General features: G+C 35.6%; 2 protein-coding genes across 3 annotated transcripts; one reads left to right on the top strand and one right to left on the bottom strand.

Annotated features, from left to right (window-relative positions):
- Positions 1–4,096: 4,096 nt before the first annotated feature.
- On the top strand, positions 4,097–7,648 carry LOC132171024 (cyclin-P3-1). 2 transcript variants are annotated; one of them, XM_059582220.1, is made up of 3 exons: positions 4,097–4,321; positions 6,271–6,678; positions 7,179–7,648. In XM_059582220.1, the coding sequence occupies exons 2-3, from the start codon at positions 6,278–6,280 to the stop codon at positions 7,432–7,434; spliced, it is 657 nt and encodes a 218-aa protein (XP_059438203.1). In that variant the 5' UTR covers positions 4,097–4,321; positions 6,271–6,277; the 3' UTR covers positions 7,435–7,648. The 2 variants fall into 2 exon arrangements, with proteins under 2 accessions (XP_059438203.1, XP_059438202.1); XM_059582219.1 differs by having other exon boundaries at positions 4,097–4,370.
- A 432-nt stretch (positions 7,649–8,080) lies between these two features.
- Positions 8,081–16,022, bottom strand: LOC132170640 (DAR GTPase 3, chloroplastic). Its single transcript, XM_059581693.1, has 9 exons — positions 15,727–16,022; positions 14,867–15,001; positions 14,630–14,746; positions 14,203–14,346; positions 14,035–14,121; positions 12,710–12,825; positions 11,832–12,013; positions 9,129–9,186; positions 8,081–8,796 (listed from the first exon to the last, which is right to left on the bottom strand). The coding sequence occupies exons 1-9, from the start codon at positions 15,877–15,879 to the stop codon at positions 8,673–8,675; spliced, it is 1,116 nt and encodes a 371-aa protein (XP_059437676.1). The 5' UTR covers positions 15,880–16,022; the 3' UTR covers positions 8,081–8,672.
- Between the last annotated feature and the right edge of the window lies 1 nt (position 16,023).

Here is a 16,023-nt window from a genome sequence, read left to right as displayed (position 1 = left end):
TTTTTAAACAAAAAAACGACGTCGTTTCATATATTTTTATTATATAAATATTATATTATATAATATACATAAAGGCAATTTTTTCAAAACTTAAAACTGCTAACTGTAATCGCCTAGGCTGTTAGCGGTTAGTTCGGTTAACGGTTAACCGACGATTAATAACGACCCACCTTTTCACCCCTAAGAATTTATGTAGCTGAGGTGTTGTCTTTTAATTGTTCATAGCTTAATGCATTGTTTATTCATTAAAGAAAATCATTTCTCTCGAGAGATTTTCAAACTCGATATTTATCATCAAACTCTTGATTGAATGTCTTCGCTTTTGGAGATTTAGACACTGAGGAATCCTTTTGAAATTATCACTACTTATAAATGTTGTGAAAATTTTTAAAATAGAGAGAAATTTAGGGGGTTTGGTGTTGCTCACACATTACAAGACATATATACTTATAAATTTGTTCACATTAAAACTACTAATAATAATAATAAAAACAATAAAAACCTTCATCTGCCAACCACCATAATCACATGGATATAGAATGATAAAACGACAAAGAATACATATGTTTTTATGCAGCAAACGAACTGTAGCCTTGTCCTATTTAAACTTCAACATTAATTAATTTTAAAAATTATAAATGGGATGGTATTAAGATTAAGCATGCATGTAAATGTTCATGGGCTAATTTTGATATTGTCGGAACCGACACTTTGACAACTGTAGCTTAGATGGCCTGGTTCTGCGGGATGCAACATGCCAGAAATACTATTACTTATACTTGGGCTTCACTTGTCCCCTCCCCAGTTCAACTTTCAACCAATATTGCCTAAAATGCTTCAAACTACATGATAAACAGGATCTGGCTTACATACTGTTATTTTAATAACAGTATGTATGATGTAGTGCAAGCAACGATTAATATTGAATTTGAAAATTGACTTACTTTTATAAGCTTTTAATATAAGAGAAAAAATAAAGAAAGATTTTAAGAGATTAATCTTGACGGTTGCTTACATCATGTTATTAAAATAACAACATGTAAGCCGGACCCTGATAAACATGTCAACTAATAATACATAAAAAGATTAAACATTTAATCATGCCACTTGCCTCTTCCTGCATGCCATTTAATTTGATGCAAATATAATCAACACTACTCTTTTTTTTCCTAATTAAAATGGTAGGCGAGGAAGGTCAATTGTGACTATTCTAATTTAGCGAGACCCCATAATAGCACCTATCTACTGGGAGTATCATAGGAGAGGGTTTAGACGGTGCGAACTACAAGCTACAAGTCCTTATTCAAGTCAGACTAAGTCATAGCCTGAACCAGCCTCACTAACATATCAATGGGAATCAACGTGATGGACCTAAATAGTAAGAATCACAAGCATTCTCTCAAGTCCAGTTGAGCCATAACCTAATCCAGCCTCACCAACGCATCAATAGAAATTAACATAATTTACACTAATCAGACATAAAGATTCTCACCTATGCTTTAATGTGTACCTAATCACTTTAAAGACCTCTTTAAGCCATTAAACCACTACCTTAGACGACTAATCAACACTAATTCAATTCACATAGCATTTTCCCATGACTCCAACTCTAATTGAATTGGCAGATATAATCCAATGCTAGATTACTTATTGTTCATAAATAGTAAATTACTTTTTTTCTTACATCATGGTAGTGGTCCATCTCACACCAAATATGTCTCCATCATTTTAGTTAGGTACAAGAGACTTTTATAAGGAATTTTTGATGGGGATATTCAAAAGTTGAAATTAAAGTGACATTTTCCTTTTTCAATTGATATCCTTGAGCTCTTTAATCCCATAAATGTTTACAAATAAAAACGTTTTCGAACTCAAATGAAATGAAAATGATTCATTTTACTGTCTATATTACATTTAACAATACGTTGTCACTTTATTTAAATTTTTAAATTGCATGACACTATATACATCGTTAAATACAACAAAACAAAATTTGAACCGTAAAATGAATCCACTAAATTTCATGTAAAATGGGTCTAACTTTAATCTCTTCATAAAATTAATTATCATTAATCTCTTACAATTCCACATTAATAGGCCTTTATTTCTAATACTAACATGTTTCCTATATTACTTAAGACCCTATTTGCCTCACCAATTTTGTTTAATTGACATGTTACCAAGTTACAACAAATATGCCTCCAAAATATGGTGATGTTTACGAGTAATTCTAGGTAGCTTACTTGTATCTTACTTGTATCCTACTAAGAATGATGTGACTATTAAAATCACCATTAGGCTTATGATTGATCATTATTGAATTTTGATCAAACAATGATTTTAATAGCCACATCATTTTTAGTATAACAAGTAAGACACAAGTAGGTCACTTAGAATTAATCAATGTTTACGAGTAATTCTAGATGGCCTACTTGTGTCTTACTAAGAATAATGTGGTTATTAAAATCACTATTTGATCAAAATTTAATAATAATCAATTGAAAGCTCAATGATGATTTTAATAACCACATCATTTTTAATATAACACAAATTTGTCACCTAGAATTACTTCGATGTTTACCAGTGTTTTGCACAAAATGAAATTAAACCAAAATATCCTTAAAATTTTATTTTCTAGCAAAAATATTAGGATTATGTTTCCGATTCTGAATAACAAAAACTAAACAAACACAAAATCTATGTAACAAAAAGGTTTTTTAAAGCAATCTTCAGATATTTAAAAGATAAGAAATTAGATTAGAAAATAATTAATTTAAGTATATCAGAAAATATATAAAATAACATATTAAAGCAGTTGGTGTGGTCCTATCAGGCGTAGAGGTGGAAGCAAAATAAGCCACCGACTAATAATAATAATGTATGATATAATAGAGCTTTTGGACTCTACTAAATAAGCATTGGGATTACACAAGATCCCCACTCCAAGCCATCATTTTCTGCTTCTCAATCATTGTCATTACAAGTGAACCGCTGACTGTGGGGCATAATTAATTAAATAAACTTTTGTACTATTTTTGAAAAAAAAAAAAATAGTAAGAAGTGAGACTGATTGTAACTATTGTACCTAAACGTGATTATAGTAATACTTATTTGTTGAAAACCAATGATAAAAAAGGCCTAGATGAAGAGAAACTATAGATGCCCAAACTTTAACCTTGGATGCCCTAACATGCGGTCAATGCCCTTTAGTGCCTCGTCATGAATTAAGTTATTATTGTTCTTTTAATTTATAATTTATTTTAAGTGAAAGAGAGAGATTAAGTCCTGTTGTTTAGATTAATTTTTACATATATTATCATATAATTTAAATTTTGTAAATAACGTAACACTATATATATACTCTCTTAAATACATCAAAACAAGTCTTCGATAGATAATTCAATCGGTCGAAAACCACGACTCATGAAACCGTAAAATTCCTCCCCATGTCCCTATTCTCCACCTCATAGACATACTCTTGTAAGCTTAGCTGTCATGCTCTATTTCTAGCTCTATTTTCGCTTCTTGGATAAATGAAGCTCTTTCCTTGAGCATTAACCATTTTATTTCGAAATTATAAATACAATATATTACATTTTCATCTCATTAGGCTCATTTTAAAATTATTTTTTAACAAAAGTTGATTTAAGGACTTGTCGGCATTGCCACATCAAACCTGTTAGATGAGAGCGGGATGAAAGTGTAATAGCTAGAAACATTTTTATCTGCACAGTTATCTCAAAATATCGATATCCCAACGAACTTTTGAATATTTTTAAATTAAAAAATTGTTTATTTTAAGAAACTACATTTTTATTCTACAAATGTGTGTGTTTTTAAGATAAAAATTAATCAATTATTAATTAAAACTGACACTCATCATTATAAAATAATTATAGAATAAAAATAGACTTTCTACCGTTACTCTTTTGGAAATCATCAAATCGATCTAATACCAAAAACAAAACAAAAAATTACTCCTTTAAATAAGGAGGAAAAAACTGTTGCCAAGGGCCAAGGGGTCCCCACTTCACCACCAATAGAGGCTAGAATAAACGCTTTCCCCACTCACTCAGCAAAGGTGGAGTGCACTGCCGACACAATCTTTCATGTGAAGTTGCTTTAGAGAGAGAAAAAGAGAGAGAGAGAGGAGAGACTTGTGGGAATAAATAAAGAAGCAAGCTTTGAATCTTTTTGCCTGGCAAAAAAGCGTGCAGAAAAAAGATATGGCAGAGAGAAGCAAGAATGGTAAACTCCATGAGACAAGCTAAGCCATCCATTCAGTGTATCTTCTTCGTGCCTCACGCATAGGTAGAAGAAGGTACTAGCTACCGGGCTGTTGAGAATTCCCATTTCCCTTTAAGACTCTTGTAAGTTTTGTATGTTATTTTGCTTTTGTTATGGGATGTGTTTCTTTCCAGATTTGGGCCTGACATTGCGTTTACTGAGTTGGGATTTGATGGAACAATGTATATCTGCTGATTGGTTTGATTTGAAATGGTGGGATTTGCTTATTTTGTTGGGTTTCTTTGGTTTTCACCTCTGGGTTTTGCCTGTTTTGTTCATTTCGTTTATGAGTTTTGACTTTGAATAATTATGTTGGATTCTCTTAATTGGAGGACTTATTAGTATCGATTTGTTGTGCTTGGTCAGTTTACTTCGCTAATTTTTCATGTTTTGGGCGAAAGTGAAATGGGTCTCCGAGATCTATGCGTGATGGTAGAGAGAGAGAGAGAGATTAATGCGGTGAGAAGCAAAAGAACTAGGCCTCCATGTGCAAATTGGGTCTGTGAAACGTTTATTGGAGAAGCAATTCGTCACGTGATTTTCCTCCTAACAAGCTTGGAATTCTTGATTGTTAGATGGAAATAAGATTAAAGTAGAATGCTCTCCTCAATCTTAGATTTTTTTTTTTTTTTTGTCGTCATGATTGATACCCAACCTTGGGTATCAGCTCGATTAGATAAAAACTTAGAACCAGTTAGATATGGGTGAGATAATATAGGAAGGTAGCCCTGGGAAGTAGAGAATTCAATTCAATGAGTTGTAAACATGTAACTAAGCCTAGAGTTAGACGTTTCTTAGTAGCTGGAATTATGCACTTTTGGGAATTCCTTTTCAGGGAGAGAAGAAGTTGTTAAAATCAAGAAACAATAATAGAAAGGATTTGAGAAATACAATTGAATGTAATGGATTTTAGTGGAAGCTGTGAATATCATGGCAAGTGGAGGAAGCATGTTATTCTGGATTAGTAAGTTCTTTAATGCATTTTGTGAAACACGTTTCCAAATTATGTTGATTTGGAACTATATTCTAAGCTAATGTAGTTTGCAGGGGCTTTGTAAGAAAAACCAGTTTTGGACAGGGTCGGGTCGATTATTGGGTTATGTGTTGGAAAACCGGCTTTTCTCGACCCAACCAACCAACCCCTTCTTCCAAGTCTCTCTGCCTCTCCATCCCAGCCCACTCTCCCTTTCTTTGCCTCTCTCTTGCTGCGTCAGTGCCATATATGGCGGTGGTTAATTGCACTCTGCCACCAAAGCTGGTGTTGCTTTGAGTGGCGCCTCACACACTCCCAAATCAACAAATCTACTGATGACAACTGTTGGTGTTGGCTTGGTTCAGAAGCCCTATTGTGTTCAGTCGGTTTGAGGATCTTCTTCAGCAGCCAACGTCCATTGGTTCAGCCGTTAGAAAACTACTGGAAACAGACTGGAGGGGGTTGGTTCCCAACTTCCCACCCTATTGGTTGCCTATTGTCTTTGGCTTTTCTTTATTGAAAAATACTACCTAGAAATCACTTTCATTGCATCAAAGTACTATTTATAAAGCATTTTCTTCACAGCTTGAAACCCTTTAATTTTGATCATAAGTTTATGAGTTGTTAAAAGCATCCAAAGGATGGTGCATTCAAGAGTGTCAAAAACATTATTTCAAACATCTCTTTGGATTTTTTTCAGAATCTTGAAATGAAATAGGTTAAAGTCCTGAGAAATGTAAGAACCAGCATGATTATTCCATCAGTGTCTTGGAACCTGGACTAGATTGGCAGTTGAATGACTGGAAATGGTTGTGGTCTTTCTCTGCTGTGTAAATGGCCAGTCTTGTAATAAATGTCACAATTTTTTTTTTCATTCCTTCAAATCGTCTAATATAGCTAATCAGTTTTTGCAGATACTATTATGATGATATATGATTTCCAACAAGAATGTTGCTTTGAGCACTCGTTGGTTATGAATTAACTTATTGATTTCCATGATTGCCGTGCAGCTTGGAGATGGGAACTTTGGCACATGATGCTCAGAATGTGGACTCAGATATTTGCCTTTCATTGGGGCTTACAGAACTGAGAAAAGGCGTTCCTGCAATTCCACGGGTTTTATCACTTCTCTCCTCACTTCTTGAGAGATCTGTTCAAAAAAATGAGATTCTGTTGGAGGCAACACAAATTAAAGATGTTGTCACAATATTCCATGGTTTGAGAGCTCCCACTCTGAGCATTCGGCAGTATATTGATCGGATCTTCAAGTACTCTGGCTGCAGCCCTTCCTGCTTTGTTGTCGCACACATATACGTGGATAGATTCCTTCAAAGTACAGAGGTTCATTTAACTTCTCTAAATGTTCACCGGCTTCTGATAACAAGTCTAATGCTTGCTGCAAAATTTATTGATGACGCGTAAGTACTGACTGACCCAAGAAAATGATTCTCCATTTTTTTTTTTTTAACCTATAGTGTCTTAATTCTCTTTCAAGGCAGAAATAGATAGTTTATGTGGTGCCCCTGTGGGTATCACTTTTTTTAGTGATTGTACTCCCTACACTTGGAAAGTGTCTAATATAGGCTGACGAGATGAGAAGATTATCGGTTAAGAGTCCAAAGAATAAAGATACTGTGTCAGAAATTTATATAAGGAACCTGTATGCGTCGATAGTTTTCATGAATGAAGTTCTAAGTTCATAGTCTTCAAATATTTAGTTCCTGATAATAATGAACAGACTTGATAATACCCTAAAACTTCCGAGGGAGCCTAATAGACAAATCCATAAGCCAATCAGATCACCAATTAGATGGAGATTATGTACCTTTATATTCTATATTTTTCTTCTTTGCATCATTAGTTGGCTTTTACTTTTGGTGTAATCTTCTGAAACAAATAGCTTTACAACATTTTACAGATTCTTCAACAATGCATATTATGCCAAAGTGGGAGGAGTAAGCACAGCAGAGTTGAACAAGTTGGAGATGAAGTTTTTGTTTAGTATAGATTTCAGACTTCAAGTAACTATAGAGACATTCGGAAGATATTGTTTACAATTGGAAAAGGAAACTGCAGAAGGTCTCCAGATTGAACGGCCTTTTAAAGCCTGTGGAATTAAAGAGAATTGGTCAAACAAAGACGATTCGAGTTGTGCTCCCACAGTCGCACAATGAAAATGTGGAAATCATTCCCAATGTATCATTACAAACCTACAAAGTTCTTAAATACAATGAAATTAGAAGACCTGATTGTTGAACATGATTAATCATGTTAGGGACACAATGCTTGTTTGCTTACTGTATTTCAAATGTGTTGTAAACTGGTAGAGATTGCAATAGGTTATTCCATGTTTATTTCATTATGTGCTTTTTCTCAAAGCACCATTCTCTTGTGGATTGTCCCCTCTTGGATTGGGTCTTTCCTAGATGCTTTAGTGTAAACACAAATTTTAGCAATTCCATGGTTAGAAGAATAGATTGCATTGGTGCTCTTCATTTCAGCTGGTAGCAACTACTGTTCATAAAAATTAAAGCATGAATCTTTCACACCTGATGGTGTCTTAAAATATCTAGCAATCTCAGTTCGAGGTGAGTCTCATGAAAGCTCTATTTGATGTAGCAAAATAGCTAGAGATTTATTGGGTAATTGTTGAACTCTCCTCGAGCAATTATCCCAATGAAAGACGAAAATAGGAACAATGATTTGAATATGCAACATCAATATCTATCTTAGGATGCTTTCCACCTAGTATTTTCGTTTGCTTTTGTAACGTGTAAAGCTTCTCATTCGGACCAACAACTCGCTCATCCAAAAAGAAGAGAAAAAAAAATCTCTTGGAGTCCCAATAGAGATTAGTAATTTGCTTTCATCACTTCAAAGTTATGGAAGTACTGGATTGAACCTCCTTACAGATGAGTTTAATAAGCATTTCCTTACAACCACCTCAAATCATCTTCAGGTGGATTCTTTCGTCAGATAAACAAAAATGACAATAAATATTTCGATTTAGCGATGAGTTGTAAACAATGATGCCTATGGGTTTAATTTACATATATTTGCTATACATAATGCATACAAAACTAACAGAGGCTGCTACATTATGGTCACTGATGATAAATACAAGCTGAAAAACAGCTACTTGCATCTCGTGGCAGGAAGACTCAGTTGCTTTTATGGCACTTCCTCTGTTTGGAACGCCTGAAATCTCCCGACTTCCCTGTTCTAAATTAGAGCCATATTAACGCGATTAACCATTATGAAATCTCATATCTTACCAAGATTTTTGTTCTCCAATCTTCACAAAGATTTATAAGTTCAGTCCCTGACAGAGTTTGGCATCCTTTTGACATGTCAAGGGGTTTTGGTTGAAGCTTTGAAAAGTCGTCGTCTCCAAAGCAAACATTCAAGAGCATTATCTAGGAGGCCTCTCCAGTGCAAGCCACCCAAGCTTCCCTTTCCGAAAATCAGACAAAACACGGAATGACGCTTGATGAATGTCACCATTGAACAAGTTAAGTGCAAGCTTCTGGACAAATCTGCAGTCAGAAAATGTAGAGCGACCAAATCAACTAGAAATTTTGTTGAAATGAAAATGAATGGGTGACAACATTCTGTTAAAAGGTCCCCAAATGCCCAAACTGCATCAGTCCATGTGGTATAGGATAGACTTTCATCTACTTTAAAGCCAACCAAAATTCATTTTTATTTTTGGCATACTTGGTTTCTCTGACCAGGCTGTCCATGTGAACCATCATTCAAAAAGTGCTTAGCACTCATCCCCCAATCTTCCCCCAAATAAGCACCTAAAAATATCTTTAAAGAAATGCAAAGTCCAAGTGAGAACAACAATCACCCAGCTGAGACATACATTTTACCACATTGACCATCCACATCAATCTTATAGCGGTTGTAAAGAGATTTTGTGCCTGCAATAAGCCAAACAAAAAAAAGTATTATTTCACGCTATGTACATGTAAGAGAAAATAAATCTTGAATTTGAGTAATGACATTACTATTGGGCATTGAATAAAAGCTAGTTGAAATTTGAACACAGGTGAAAAAATGTACAAGAATATGCAAAATGGAGAGATTAAGACCAAGCTATTTCATCACTCCTAAAAAAATGGAACAATCTTGCATATGAGGGGAACGGGGTCAAATTTGTAAGCCATGGAGTTTCAAATTTCGAGAGCTTTTAAGTTAATGAGAGACAGGAAAATCTAACTCATGGTGAGTGGGCTCTTTGCATTTGGTTACTTTGAATTTTTGACTTTGTTATTCCATATCTTAAACTGGAATATCTATATGATCACAGGGTCAAATTTTGAGAGCAGTAGGAAGACGGAGTAAGAGTAAATGGATAGCTGATGCCAAAATGCTGTCAAGTTCTTTTGTATCACATAGGAAATTTTGACAGAGCCCTGAAAAGTATAATATAAATCTGCTTTTCCTAAAATTTCATAGCCTGAATCAATACTGTTTTTATAGTGTCTAAGGAGTAGGAATCTGATTCCAAGATGATTGACATGGCAATTTCCTCATATGAAAAAGCGTTTCATTTTGGTAGGGATCACACAAAAAACTGGAGCCAAATTGAACTTTGGGTAATGACTTTATTTTTTCCCACCTCGATTTCATTTCATATTGTAGATGGTACCTCATTTAAGACTAAAAACGAAGATGGTCCTTCCATCCAATTTTCATCCATGAAACTAATGCAAGTAGACGTCAAACTAATCAAAAATTGCCACCATGTCATATTCATCATTAATTTTTTTTTTTTAAAAAAAAAAAAATCTCAAAAACTCAAAATATTAATTAATAAAATAAAAACTCAAAAAAAATTGCCACCCCCAAATGGCCAAATACCTTTGCTTTCTTCTCTGTTGGGTCGTTTCACTTCGCATGCAATTGGTTTAGAGACAATTGAGATTCTTGTGAATTTAGATCTCGATTTGGAGTCAGGCTGATTTGATGCAACCCATGAAAATATCATTAATGGTGGACATGTATGAGGGATCCCTGGAGACGAAGATCAATTGCACGAAATTGATCGAAATGTTGATAGTTGGGAAGGATTTTGCATTTGAGATTTTCGCAAGCTCGAGTCTTTTGGTTGGATTGTTGAGGTTGGTAAAGGTTAAAAGACATCCAAATGGTGTCTTGACCGTTCTTAGTTTGCTCAAGACAGTTTGTTCCCATGAAACCAGTCAGGAGCTCTATTGTGTGCATTGGGGTAGTTCCCCTATTGGTTGGGAGCCTTCCCAGTTAGAATAACGAGCGTTTGGAAGTAGCTCTTTATGTCCTAGAGGTATTGTCCACTGAGGTATGGGCAAGCCGAAATCACACAAAACACCCACACAACAGAAACCCAAAAGGGCACCGAAATCACACCCATTCTATTACCCATAATTTCAAGCTTACAACAACACCAAACCCTACGATTGGAATCAAGGGAAGATATTACCTACCAAAAAGTGTCTCCCTTTGCTTAGGAAAAGAGGAAGCTCGGACGTCCTACCGGTACAGAGCTCACTAGAGCTAGATAGGAATCTACTGCCTCAGCCGCTTCCCACTCACAGCTAGAAAACCGCCCTCTCACTCACGTTTTTCTCACCTTCTCTCTCTCAGGCTATCTCTCTCTAAATCATTCCACTCTCTCTCGTTCTCTGTATATCTCTCTTTCTCAGCCGAACAAGGATGAAGGGGAAAAAGGGATGAGCTTTGTTGCATGAAGTAAAGACCAATAGGGAGATAAATGTGTTTTATAAAGATAAATATTCTATCCAAGGGCCAAGGGGGTGGGCGGCCACCCCCCTTTTGGCCAAAGAGGTGACATGAGCCATTCAAATCCTTTTTTTTGTTAGTTTTTTATTATAAAAAAAAAAAAAAAAAAAAAAAATTAATGCTTTTTTAATGCTTTCAATTTTTAAGTAGTTTCCCCAATATTTTTAGTTTTTTAATTTTTTCAATTTTTTTTTTTAATTTTTAATGAGGAATATGGCCATGTGGCCATATGAGATACTTTTATGGATGGAAAGACCATCTCCATTTTTAGCCTTAAATAAGGTACCATCTACAATACGAAATGAAATTGGGGTGAAAACAAAATAAATGCGTTAAACCACAAGGAAAAAAAAAAAAAAAAAAACTATGGGTTCGTTTGATAATGCTTTTTAGAGGGTGTTTTTTTGCTTTTTAGTTGTGATGTGACAGAAAAGTAAAAGTAATTTTGGGTGATTTGTGAATGTTTTGTGTTTTGAGTTGTTTGTTAATGCTTTTACTTTTTTGCTAAAAAAGCAAAAAACTATCCTAAAAAGTGTTGCCAAAGGAGGATGGTTTCCAGAAAGTTACAAGTGGTTTTCTTGGCATCCTAACAAAAGCTAGCACAAGGAATGGAATATATCATTTAAACAATTACCAATAGTTGAGAGAATGGTGCTGGTTGCAACCCTCTTATATAGATCAATTTTATATTATTATTATACCGGTTAAGTGTCCTTGATGAACAAATAGCCTCAAGCATTCCAAGAGAGAGCAGATTCATTTGATGGGTAGACATGATGCTTACCTACTGATGGAAGCCTTGTCAGCATCTGTACAAGAATTGCGGCAACATCAGCAACATCGTAGGATCTCTCTCCAATGTCATCACAAATAGCAAGCTTTATTGCAGCTGACTGATCACTAATCCGCATTGGGATTATTCCAGGAGAGTCTAGCAACTCAAGTTCTGTCCCGAAACGAACCCACCTTTTACATGAACATTTAACACATAAAATTAATGAACAAAGTACATCGAAAGGGCCAGGATTTGTTCTTAACAATTATTTCATGGATAACAAATAGAACAAGTATTTTTTTGAAACTCTTCTGAGAGTGACGAAATTCCAGAAGGCTGTTGTTTTCAAATAAAAAATTTTAGGTTAGTAGTTTTGAGTTTTTTTTCTTTCAGAATGAAAATTTTTCCATTAAAATAGCAAGCCACTCTAAATTTGTTAAATTCTTTTTCTCTTTTCATGTTTTCTTTTTCAAAGATTCTTTGGTATTCTCAGCATTTTAATATTTAAATAGATATCTCCCCCCCCCCCCCAAAAAAAAATTCAATAGATTCCAGCCTTATCTTTTTAGCAAATTCCCAATATCTTCAATCACAATCAAGAAATTTTATTATCTTGCCAATGATCTAGCTCAAATGGCACTTCCCCCTCCACAAGAATGGGATGGAGGGTGAATTGATGGTTCTAGAACCGCAACCATGTGTCTAACTTACCACCAAAAGGAAGAAAAACAAAAAAAGAACTTAGAATCTCTCGAATTTTTCTAGGACTAAAATTAATGCAAGACTTATAACTTTAAAACTACCATTGAAGGCCACTTCTATTTTTTCCCCTACCCCCAACCTTGTATCTACAAAGATATCTAAGTGACAAAGATGAAGAGGTATACTTTAATTCTCTTGTAACACCTGGCCTGGGAGCTGCAGGACACATTCGCCGCTTCAGCAAACGGTTGATCAAAGATGATTTTCCAACATTTGGATATCCAACTATTCCAGCTCGAACCTGCTCAACAATAATTTAACACTCGTTTAAACATAGGAACTACAACAATTATCTTACGAACAAAAGAACCAATACCACTTTGCATAATACAAGGTTATAACACTAAGCTAAAAAAAAAAAAAAAGGCATCACAGCAACAGAGCTCTAATCCTTTATAAAGAATTCGAAAACAAAAATTTTCAGTTCATGTCTTGAACTTTTCCAATCCAATCATTTCATTTTCATTTTGTTAATAATTGTTGCCGATGTGTTTGTTCTGTTGCAAACATACACCGAATGTTATTCCAGTGAAGAAAATCTTGGGAATGTTGATTGCATTTGTTGAAAACTGTGATTTGGCTTGAAATTGTTGAAAATCACAAGGATGCCTTCGAGGTAAAGCTTGTGTTTAGAGCCACACAGGCTAGGATTCTCCTTCTCGCCAAAGAAGTCGTCTTCTAGCATTATGGCATAGAACAGGTGGAAGAAGGGGGCAGCAGGGAAGGCGAGGTGGTGGTAGTGCTGGTGGCTGTGGGTCCAAAAGAGGTCAAGGCAAGGGAGGAGGACCTTGAGGGAAGGGCTGCAACTGATGAAGGAGGTGGCATGGTAGGTGCCATTCTCGATGGTGGTACTGAAAGAGAAGAGGAGTGCGAGGAAGAGGAGTGTGGGGAGGTTGGAGGTAAAAGATACCATCACATTGTGCTTGATGATCAATCATGGCACTGCAATTGCTCTTCCAGAAGAATTGCTAGTACATTTAGGTTTCTGGAGTTTTGGGTTTGATTCACAAGTGTTTTTGGCAAGGCACATGCTTAGATGTAAGCCAAAGGATCAGTTACATACCGCATGGCCGATGAGAGAAACAAATGGGAGCATAGCTGAGGCCCCCATCTTTAAAGTGCAAAAATGAACAAATGACTATCTTAAAACTTTGAGAGTTAATCAAAAAGTATTAAATTGTTCATTTTCATTCTAAAGATTATGTCAAGGAAAGATTGGAAAAACAAACATTATGCTCCAAAAATCAACTATCTTTCATCAGTTCTTATGGAAGATAAACTGTGTCTAGTAAGTATACTGATAATATCAAAATATCCATAAATGCATTTATAATTTAGCAACCACATTCACAAGCACATGACAATAAAATCATGCATAAGTAAAAGACTGAAAAAGGAAATAAAATAAAAAAGGTATCATATTTGGTTTCACTTGTGCTGAGGAACCCACCGCCCGTGGAAGTAGTCCTTTGGCTCTGCGTTTGACATTTACACCTGCTGCTAATGCCTTTGCTAAACGCCCTAGTTTCATAGTCCCCTGTACTTGATGCATGAGAATAATTATATTCTGTTATGATGTCCAAAAAATTGGATGAAAGAGGGTCTCTTGTGTTGGTACCATTCCATGTTGCCCATTGGAAAAGACAACCTTCATACCCTGCCTTGCAAAATAAGTTGCCCAAGCATTCCTGTCTGCAGTGGATATCATGTCTTCTCTATTCAATACCAGAATTCTTTTCCTATTGCCAAGCCACGCATCCATCTGCCCAAGAGAAAAATGGTAGGAAGGTCAAGGCCTACAACTTGTGGTTTCTATTCCTCAATACTAATGGTGCTTTTTTCTTGGAGTATCAAGAGGCATTTAATATTTGTTGCAACTCGGGATCTAAGTAATGCTATCTGATGCCACAATTATAGCAATCGTGGTTTCGGCCAAAAGAGAGAGAATACATTTTAAACAACCACAATATGTTTTCCTATGTAAGTTGTTACAAAAGATGTTCACAATATATCTAAGCAGTAACAATGTAGTACAGAATTCTAACCTGTGGATGACTTGTGGACAATGGAATTCTTGCATCTCGCACCTCTATCACAACATCCATTAACTTGAGTTGCATTTTAAGCTCCTTTTCTGTTTTTGCTATATGACCAGGATACCACTATCCATTGCCAACACCCAATAGCATGTTAAAGTAGAAACTATTAGTCCACAATTCTAAAAAGCCCATCCCGCCACCACTTAGAAAATTCAATCATGCTAGACCCAACCCTATTCATACCTGAACAGGACGCAGTGCCTTTGTCCAGTGATAAAGATCAGCATCTAGATCAACCCAATCAGTCTCTCCTTGGCAGCCATCTTTGGAATTGGCATTCCCATTTTCATACCAACTGGGAGTTTTCCCACCAACAATCTGAAATATTTTCATTCACAACTGTGTTATCCTCTCCATTCATACCCGAAATTTATTTCCAAATGATGTTGATGATAAATCCACAAAAGTCAAAAGAATTGTACAGTAACATGTAATGCCAAATTAATTCTCAAAACTAGGGACAAGAATATAATTACTTCTAGAGCTGGAAATACTAAAACAATAGCTCGTCTAAAAGCAAAAAAGAAAAGAAAAAAACTTGTTAATATCTAGGGCTAGAAATTTGATGTCCATATTTAGCCCACAAATTCACAATCAGGTGGTTGACACGAGTATTCTACTTAAAAATGCACCTGCATTACCTCCATATCACAAATTCAGCCATAAAGAAAATCAAAATGCACCAGCAAATTCAGCCTTCGTGTAAATAAAATTTATTTGAAAAAAGAAGAATTGATCTGCACAACTGCTTTCAATTCTAATATAAATAAACGAAAACCCGGACCAAATGCTTTGATTGGTTGCTGAAATATGTGGTGAATAAAAAGAAAAAAAATCATTTTTACATTCGCCACTGTAAAGAACCTATAAAGAATAAAACCCTCCACTTAATTCTACCTGGGTCTCATAGTAAATAAACCCCAACATAAGATAAACGATTAGAAATTACATTTTCCTCTGTTTTCTAGGCAACCAAACACGAAGAGTGAACAAAATCTCAAACAAATTTGGAGGAATATATGAGTGAGGCTCGTAATTCATGCCTGGATAGTGGGAGGTGCGGATGAGAGAGAAGCTGTAGCAGCGAGAGCTGTTGGAAATGGCTTGGGGTTGGTTCTTGGGCATTGAAGAAAGTGGCCCGGGAGAGTAGGAGAGTTTGGCAGCCATAGGCCTGAGAGCTGAACCGCCATCGACATGTGTACTAGAACAGTAGAACCAGTCTCAGCCTTGTCTTGCTGCGAGCCTGTGAGACGAACTCAGCAGATAATATACGTACGAAAAAACTTTGGTTTATTTTTCGTTTTCTCCCGGGATAGGACCAAGTTTTCTGGGTGGGAGGA

This window comes from Corylus avellana, chromosome ca2 (genome assembly GCF_901000735.1).
Source record: "Corylus avellana chromosome ca2, CavTom2PMs-1.0".
NCBI classification, from domain to species: domain Eukaryota; kingdom Viridiplantae; phylum Streptophyta; class Magnoliopsida; order Fagales; family Betulaceae; genus Corylus; species Corylus avellana.
This window is presented reverse-complemented; position numbering and strand designations above follow the sequence as displayed.